Genomic DNA, 8,802 nt, shown 5'->3' with positions numbered 1-8,802 from the left:
ACCTGCACCCCACTGGGCACAGGGGAAGAGCTTCAAGCCAGAGAGGGTTCTCCTCAGGCGTTAAGATCGTGCAGTTTGTCTGGCTGGGCTTTGGACATACTTGGGACCCATTGCACCCACCTCCCCTCTGGGTTCTGTCTCTCCACACTGGAACGTCTACCGTGTGCCTGCGCCACCACTATATTCTGGAAGCACGTAACTCATCTGCTGTCACCGGGAACAGCTGGAGAGGGTTTTGCCTGAGGAGGAACCATGCCTCCAGTTTCACCCCCATCTGATTTAGTGGATATTTAGGGGACACTGGATTTTAGACTTAAGGACTGACTGCAAGCAGTAAGACTTTGAAGCTGTTGGGATGGAATGAGTGTCTTCCATATGTGGGAGGATATGAATTTGGGGAAGCCAGGAATGGAAAGCAATAGACTGGATGTCTGTGTTCCCCAGAATTCCTATGTTGAAACCCTAATTCCAGTGTGATGGTCTTAGGATGTGGGGCCTTTGGGAGGCAATCAGGCCATGGAGATGGAGCCACAGGAATGGGGCCAGTGAGCTAGCTAGCTCTTTTTCTACCACATGAGGACAGCAAAAAGTCATCCACCTGCAACCCAGAAGCATGCTGGCATCATGAACTTGGACTTCTAGCCTCCAGACTGTGGGAAGTGTATTTCAGTTAGTGATAAACCCCAGTCTATGGTACTTTGTTACACCAGACAGAACAGATCAAGACATTCCTCCCCTCCCGCAGCCACCCCACCCTCTCTGTCTCCATTTTGCTAAATGTGGTTCAGATCAGTGGAGAGTTTCTCAAGCTCAGACTAATTATCAAGGTGGTATTACCTCCTATTTATAACCAAGCTAATAACCAAATGCCACTGTCTGGATCCATTAAACATTTACACTAAAAAGGCCCCCACTCTCCATTCCAACTTTTTTTTCATTACTTTCGAGTACTTCAGAATTTTCTTTTTTTCTTCTTAAAAAATTTTTAAATAGTTTATTGTCAAGTTGTTTTACATGTAATTTTCATAGGGCACTTTGTAAAATTTAAATCCCTAAAGCAAATTAAAAGATGTTTTCTTATAGTTTGCTACTGGAAGCAGTATCACTCACCATGTAGGTGTGGTCATGAAAATGACAGGAACCTTTCAGAATGGGGCAGCTGGTCCTCCTCAGTTTATGATTTGCCGATTTGTCAATGTTGGGTTTTGCTAGTGCCTCATGGGGGATAAGATGGCATGCACATCCTAATCCCAGAATCAGTGGTTGGGCCACCTATGTGGTGAAGGGACTTTGAACGTGTGTTTAAGAGCCCGAGACAGGGAGATTACCTTGGGTTATCTGTGTGGGCCCAGTATTGTCCCAGACTTTGAGTCTGGACTTCTCTCTCGTCCATCAAGAGAGCAGGTGTAGAATTGAATACTCGAGAAGCTAACGTCCGGGAGCAGACAAGAGCTCTGAGTAAGCGTCCTTTCTCCGTATTTATTGGGATCAGAAGGCTTACATACGTGATGGACGTGCAGAAAGAGACAATAAAACAGTCATCATTAGCTCACGTGTGTGAAATAAAGGGGGTTTCAAAGATATGCAGTGCTACTCTGGTTTCTCTTCAGATCGAATAAATCTTTTACAAAGGTATGCAGTGCTAGGGGTTTGGGTCAAGACAATCAAAATCCCAGCTCCGAGCAGATAGACATTTACTGCAGGCACCAGGCACCATGTCTTTTTATCTTAACTTTTCTAGGGGTTAAGACAGATAGAACATGTTACCTCAGTGTCAACAAGGCATTATTCTTGCTAATTAGCTCCAAGTGCTTTCTCCCTGTAGTGGTTTTCCACGCTATGCTTCGTTTTACCTAATGATGAATTCTGGGTGCTTTCGCCCTGCTGTGGCAGCCTTCTGGCTCTACCTGTTCTCAGACACTTTCGTACCATGGAAGTGGCCTTCCACTCTATGCTTTGTTCTAAGCTGGGTACTTTTTCCCTGTGTTGGCTTTCCTCCCTAAGCGTTATTAACCCATTGGTGCAAACTCAGAGAATTCTTAAACTTATTCCCCACAGTCACAGGACCCTTACGAGAGGCAGGCCAGGAGGGTTACCAGAGAGAGGTTGAAGGATGCTACACTGCTGGCTTTGAAACATTACTTGTTTTATTAAGGAACACTTAGGCAGGACTTTTGTGTGCCACATGGTGTCCCAAAGGCTCTGCACACCTAACCTGTGCAGCCCTTACACTCTGTTGAGTAGAGGGGCTTCCAGCACACCCACAGACGGGTGGTCAGGGCATGAAGGCTGAGCACACAGGGGGCTTTGGTGTGTGCCAGTGGGGTGGGGGAAACTCTCTTGTTCCAAATTCCTCTTCTGTTTACCAACATTGTTTAGTTCACTGAACTGATTAATAATTTCCTCATTTCTGCCTCATTCCACACAGGGTCCCCATGTGCCTAGAGTTTTTTCTTCCAGGTACAAAGTCACACCTTAGTGTTAAGAGATAATAACAGATGTCTATGTTGACTTTTCAGACATACTTTAATCTTAAAATATAGCCCAGAAGGATGCTGACAAATGAGTCCAAAGGGACAATTTCATGTCCAAAGGACAGATGCTAGGGTATATATTTTTGATGTGGTTAACAAACTCCAAAGGTATACTACTTTCCTTTTTCAAACAACACAATAGCATTTGTTCTATTCATTCTAAAAAGGAATCTTTTTGTGAACCTTGGTGACTGGGTAGCTCTGCTTTCCCAGAAAAAGTGTTTAAACTACAGTGGTCTCACTCACCCTTGTTTCCAGGGGCTTGAATATAGATTTAACTAGGTCATAGAGATTGTTTCAATTTGTTTAATTAGTTGTACACAACCTTTTTTTTTTTTTTGCTGTCAAATTCTGCCTGATGAATGTGACTCTGGAAAGAGGCATCTCTAGCCCCCAATTTATTCCCCAGGAAGCTCTGACGGCTTTTGATGAGACCGTACAGATAGGGTCTTCCTGGAGGCACCTGAGGGGATATGGGGGAGCAGGAAGACTCCAGGCTTGCATCAAAGAGCCTAAGACAGGGGTCTTCAGGGCACGTGTGCCTCACACATCTGAACGGGGAATGACACAGAGTTTGTAACGGGGTGGGATTTTGGCAAACCCAATTAAGCTGGGACTGAGGTCAATATCCTTGGGGTCAACGAGAGACTTCAGGTTAAAGTGCTGCAAAATGGCAGACAAGAACAGGAACAATTCCATGCGGGCCAGGCCTTCTCCAACACACACCCGCTTTCCTGTAAGAGACAACGGTGCTGCTGAGGCTCTGAGGTGGCTTCAAAAAACAGCAGGACTGTTACAGGCAAGGCAGCAGAGGGGGCCATGTGGGGGGGATTTGTGGACAAACTGTCACCCTAAAGCAGAACTGACCCCTCTGTGCCTGTTGAAAGGAAGCACATAACACATTTCAGTATAACAATATCCATGATAGACATATTCAGAGACCAGCCTTCATATGGCTTCCATCACCAGGACTCAAGAGCATAAACAATTGTTAGGTTGGGAGAGTGATCTCTGCTCAGTGCTCACCCTGACATCCTACAGGAAATAAATGGGGCCACAGTTGGAAGCCAAACGCTCTTAACACTGGGTGTTACTGAGTTGGTTATATGATCTTCCCTCCCACCAACCCCTGAAGAAAGGCCCTGGAGAAGGAGATCAAGGGCCCAAGAGAGGACTAGATGGTCCGATGATGAGTCCAGGAAAGCAAACATTAGACTTTGCTTATTTACCCTTGTATAAAATTATGCAGAATTAGGTACTAGAGTTTTGAAAGATTTTCACTAAGTCCTATTAAATACAGAAGAGTTTCAGTACTAAATGAATGAAGTATCTGCTTTGCAGAAATAATAAATCATCTCATTTCCAGGACCTCTGGTAAGAAGATGTCATTTAAGCTGTGTGAACAGGGAGGAACACATCTGGGACGTGTTGTGAACAGAAGCCAGGCCCCAGTGCAGGTCCATGGCCATGGCAGAGAGCACAAACCAGGGACAGCTCCTCAGGGAAGGGGCTACATCTGCACTCTTCTTACCTGCAGAAAATGCCTTGAAATAGTCACTATATTTGAACTTTCCACTTTCATTCAGGAAGTGCTCTGGATTAAACTTCTCTGGATCAGGGAATTCTTGGTTGTCAAATAAGAGGGAGTCCAGCGTTGGGACCACAACTGTACCCTAGAAGGAGCAAATGCCTGTGTCAGTCCATCAAGTTAACAGAACATGGGCTTTCTACTGGGACCTCCAGTTGGGGAAGTTGTTTGCTTAAGGACTACATGGGAGGCAGTCAGGGGTTACGTCTAAATGGTGCCAAGAGCTGTAATCTCCTCAGAGGGGGAGCTCAGGGCTACATGTTACTACTGTTGGTTTCTGGGGTTGGGAAATACCATAAACCCCCGGCACTGTCCCAAGGGTCTCCTTTCCAGATTTTCTCCACTTCTTGGTCACCAGGTCCATGTGAGGACTGCTGGGGAAGCAGCACTCTGCAGGGTGAGAACGCTGGCCGGCCTCCACCATTCAGCCACATCTGCCAATGTATCCTGCCTTTTAGAAGCTGGCTGATGGGCTAGCAGGGTTGTGGTGCTCAGGGTGTGCACACCAGACCCACATCTGACCTTGGGGATGACATATCCTCTGAACACTGTGTCCCGGGTTGCTTCATGGGGCAGGTTGGAGGGCAAGAGATCGATAAATCGCTGAATCTCATGCACCACAGCATCCATGTAGGGCATCTCTAGCCTGTCCTTGATGGCAGGGACTCGGCTTGGCCCAATCACCCTGTCGATTTCTTCATGGAGTTTCTCTGCCACAATATGAATAGTATAGATGTAAAAGATCGACTCCAGGCTGGCTCAGCACCCATCCACCCGTCCACCCAGCAGATACTTATGGAGCACTTTCAGCAGTGTTTCAGGGTGTCTTGGGTACCACAAGCGCTGAAGACAGCCAAGTTCTGTGTCTGTTTAAGCTTCTTGCACGTGTTAGCCTCTAGCTGATTATAGCTAATCCAGTTCTTGCCATTACGCCAGGAGTAGAGAATAACAGAAGGGTCTTAGAAACTTCTGGTTGGAGGATGGGGAGTTGGTGGCTCAGTCAGTTGAGCACCCAACTCTTGATTTCAGTTCAGGTCATGATCCCAGGGTCGTGAGATTGAGCCCCGAGCAATGCTCTAGGCTGAGTGTGAAGCCTGCTTAAGATTCTCTCTCTCTCTCTCTTTCTCTCTCTCTTTGTTCCTCTCCCCTACTCATGCTCTCTTTCTAAAAATAAAAGTAAACATTCAAGTTGGAGTGAAATCTCTGCATTAATTATTTATTACCCCAGGCTGGTTTATGGCATGTTTCAGGAAGTATGGATGTGAAAGGCAGAATGGAAACACATCTGCATGGCCTTCTTCATGAAGAACTATAAAGTAGGGCCTGGGTGTCCCTCTCTTTCTGGTGGAGGTAACAGCAACCTTTGAGTTAGGCTGGACCTCTCTGAGCTTGAGATTTCCTATGGGCCTTTACAACATATTGAGTGAATCACAAAATTATGTGCCATATGGTTCCCAGGTAAAGATGTGAAACACACAATATGGACTGTATGCTGATATTTAACAAGCATTGAATGCATGAAGACAAGCGGAGATCACACACAGCAGTCCTAGGACACTGCCACGTCTGGGGGCGGGCAGCAGGGCGGCCTAAGGAGGGGCTTTGGCTGGCTCTGCAACCTGTTCTTTCCAAGAGCCCTGAAGCAGGTACTGCAAAATGTTAATACGTGTTACATTTTGCAGTAGAGGATGGTGTCAGCCATATTTATTTTCTTTTTCTCTATATTGGAAATTACTCATAATTAATCATGTAAGACACTTTTTCAGTCTATAGTCTCCCTGATACAAGTCATAGGTTCTGTCAGATTTGTGAGAGACTTCCCTCTAGCGACTTCTGGTTGCTTTGCCCCTCGCCCTTCTGTGAGACAGAAAAAGCAATGGCTTCGGAGTCAGATGGACCAAATCTGATCCTGGACAGGCCACATTCCACACCTCTGGGGGAAATACTTCGTATCCTATGATACCTACCCTTAAGTATGCAGTGTATTTAAGCGATTATACCCATGCCTGGCTTATTGGAAGCAGAAGCAAGCATGCCTTGGGATGCTGAGGAGCCCCCTGGAGCAGAGCCCAGGGGAAGAGGGGACACTAGGCCTAGCCACTAGCCATGAGGACACCCTCACCCCAGGCAGCAGCACCCTTTCTTTCCTCTTTCCTGGTGGGTCAGCACTCATCACCCTGCTAACATATCAATGCCCTCTCAGCGCCTCTACTTGGCCCATGCCAAGGGCAGGTACTGCTGGGGCATGGCCCTCTGCATGTGTGGCACCAGCTTTCTCCTCCTCAAAGGCATTCTGAGTCCCACCTAGCCCCGGTGCAGGAGGGGCCCCTGGGAAAGAACAAATGGGTTCCAGGATAGCAGGCAATCTTGGAATGCTTCTCCTTGGGGATCCCTTCTTCTGGTCCCCATTCTTCCAGTTGGGCGAACTATGCCATAGAGACCTTGGCCCCATCCTGCCTCTCCCTCTCTCCTCTGCATGGGAGGCCAGGTCTTGATCATGGGCAGGGTAGACATTGTTTTCACTGTCATAAATAGGTTATATTATGGACTGGGATGCAGATGGCATTGCATTTTCCATGCTGGTGTTGGTTCTTCTTGTCTGAAATCAGGTGTGTGTCAGTGGGATGTGGAGGGACTGATGCTCAAGAGTGTCAGGTCTCCATCATATACAAGAAAACGTCCACTGTATTCATGCCAGTGACTCCAGCCCCACTCCCATGGTGGCTAACAAGCAATGCCAGTTTTGATTCTGCAGGCAGAAGGCTAAAGCCTAAGCGCTCCGGCCTGACAGTCCAGGTGTGCCGGTGGCACGGCGCCAGAGTCTTTGCCCACTACCTGGCATACCTTCAATTTCTGGGTATTTCATGAGGATCAGGAGCCCGTATCTCAGAGTGGTGCTGGTGGTCTCTGTACCCGCAAAGAACAGGTCAGCTACAGTGGCAGCAATGTTGTCCAAGGTGCACCAAGGCTCTGCACTGTATTTTTCCTGCAGAGATCAGAGACAGACGGGGATTTCCAGAAGAGAGTGTTTTCAGGTGGACGAGAAGAGACCCTTGCCTTCCGCAGCAGAAAAGAACCCAACAAGCCTGCCTGCCCCACAAGGAAGGGGGCAAGTGTTCATAAGGCTATCCCATGGAAACATGACTGTCTCCATGGCACAGTCAGGGAATCCAAGGGTCCCACAAAACTGGCCATCAGCAGGACTGTGCCTCTCGCCGAGCATGTGTTCCTTATACAGGACTGAGGGCTGTCCGAGGAGTAAGGCTCTCCCTGGTGCTGAGCCGTGACCTCCCGCAGCCCAGGGCTGAACTGTGGGGCCTCCGCTAACAACCCAAGAGTCTCAGAGGCTGCCCTTGACCTTCTCCAAGACCATAGTCAGCACCATTGATTCCCAGGAGGCAGACACCTGGGTAGGGCAGTGAGGGGCCCCAGTGACAGACGAGCTTCCAGGGAAATCAGGTATGGAATTCACATGCTGCTCTAGAGCCACAAGAGGTGTCAAAGGAGGGAGGAGAAGTGTCACATCTGGATGGGGGTCCTGGGGGCTGTCCAGCAGGTAATGCTGGGTAGTCCTGGAAACTCTTGAACTCATGTACAATTTGGGGTTTATGTGCTGAGGAGGATTGTGGAGGGCTTCAAGCCAAATGAGACACACCCATCAAAGTCAGAAATGGTTAAGAAGTACAGCCTGGAGGGAATCCACAAGAAGGGCGCACGCACCAACCCCAAGAAAGCCATCTTGCTGGCCAGCACTGCGGACCTTCTATGGTTTGCTGTCTCCACACCCATGGGAGCAGGTGTGGTGGTCATATGAAGCCAGAGTGGTATAGAGCCAGAAGCACCAGATGTGCCAGTGTGAGCAGTCTGGGTTGCAACAGCGTCGCCCCAGCCACCCAGCAGTCGCCACTCCTAATGAGGAGCGGAAGCATGTCCTCACGTGCAAGTGTCTGTGGTACCTTCTGCATCTCCAGGAGCAGGCGGTCAGTGAAGTCGCGGGGGCAGTTGGGGTCCAGGGACTCCTGGTGTTCCTTCACTCTTGCTGAAGTGTAGCCTTTTATTTCATACACATTTTTTATTACTTTTCTGTGGTTTCCAGGTAGGTAGCGCAGATAGTTCGGAAAAATGTTATAAAACTAGAGAGAGAGAGAGAGAGGATTATCTTACTATGCTTTCTTGCAGATGCAACATGGTTTTGTGTACTGGGCTAATAGCTTTTCCAACTTGAATTGATGGTCGTTGGATTGTATTATTTAGAACATTTTGGCTCACAGTAATTCTTTGGCACCACGACGACAGGTGTGCAAAGTCACGTGTTAGTGGGGTCCTGTTTTAAGGGTAAAACAGTAAGTGTCCCGTGGTCAGCAAGGGGGAACACGGGGCCCTGTGGAGGTCTCCAGAAGCAGCATGCAGGCCATGGAGCCCCGGGCCCCTGCCCATCCCCCACCCCCACCTTGTTATTTGCCAACCTCAGCGGGCCAATCGAGGGCAGATGCAGACTACGGAGGTGGGGCCTCACCTGGAGCCAGGTGGTGCTGAGCAGGTAGAAGTTCTCGTTGAACAGCTTCTGTATCCTCAGACCCGTCTGGTCCGTGTAGTCAAAGCGCTTGCGGAAGAGGATGTCGGAGATGACGTTGCAGGGGGCGTAGCCCAGGAGAAAGGTGGGGTCGAAGGGCTGGCCCT

The 8,802-nt window shown here is 48.5% G+C and overlaps 1 protein-coding gene across 1 annotated transcript in view; it reads right to left on the bottom strand.

The window, feature by feature from the left end:
* Window positions 1–2,129: 2,129 nt before the first annotated feature.
* Window positions 2,130–8,802, bottom strand: part of CYP2E1 (cytochrome P450 family 2 subfamily E member 1) — an 11,059-nt gene continuing 4,386 nt past the window's right edge. The window contains exons 4-9 of the mRNA XM_077763029.1: window positions 8,639–8,800; window positions 8,079–8,255; window positions 6,967–7,108; window positions 4,645–4,832; window positions 4,066–4,207; window positions 2,130–3,268 (exon numbers count right to left, since the gene is read on the bottom strand). Of these exons, the coding sequence (XP_077619155.1) occupies window positions 3,078–3,268; window positions 4,066–4,207; window positions 4,645–4,832; window positions 6,967–7,108; window positions 8,079–8,255; window positions 8,639–8,800 (1,002 nt within the window). The 3' untranslated portion in view covers window positions 2,130–3,077. The remainder of the gene's footprint in view (window positions 3,269–4,065; window positions 4,208–4,644; window positions 4,833–6,966; window positions 7,109–8,078; window positions 8,256–8,638; window positions 8,801–8,802) is intronic.

Source organism: Crocuta crocuta, unplaced genomic scaffold (genome assembly GCF_008692635.1).
Source record: "Crocuta crocuta isolate KB4526 unplaced genomic scaffold, BGI_CrCroc_1.0 scaffold466, whole genome shotgun sequence".
In the NCBI taxonomy this organism is placed as follows: domain Eukaryota; kingdom Metazoa; phylum Chordata; class Mammalia; order Carnivora; family Hyaenidae; genus Crocuta; species Crocuta crocuta.
Note: the sequence above shows the minus strand (reverse complement) of the source record. Positions and strands in the feature narration are given on the sequence as shown.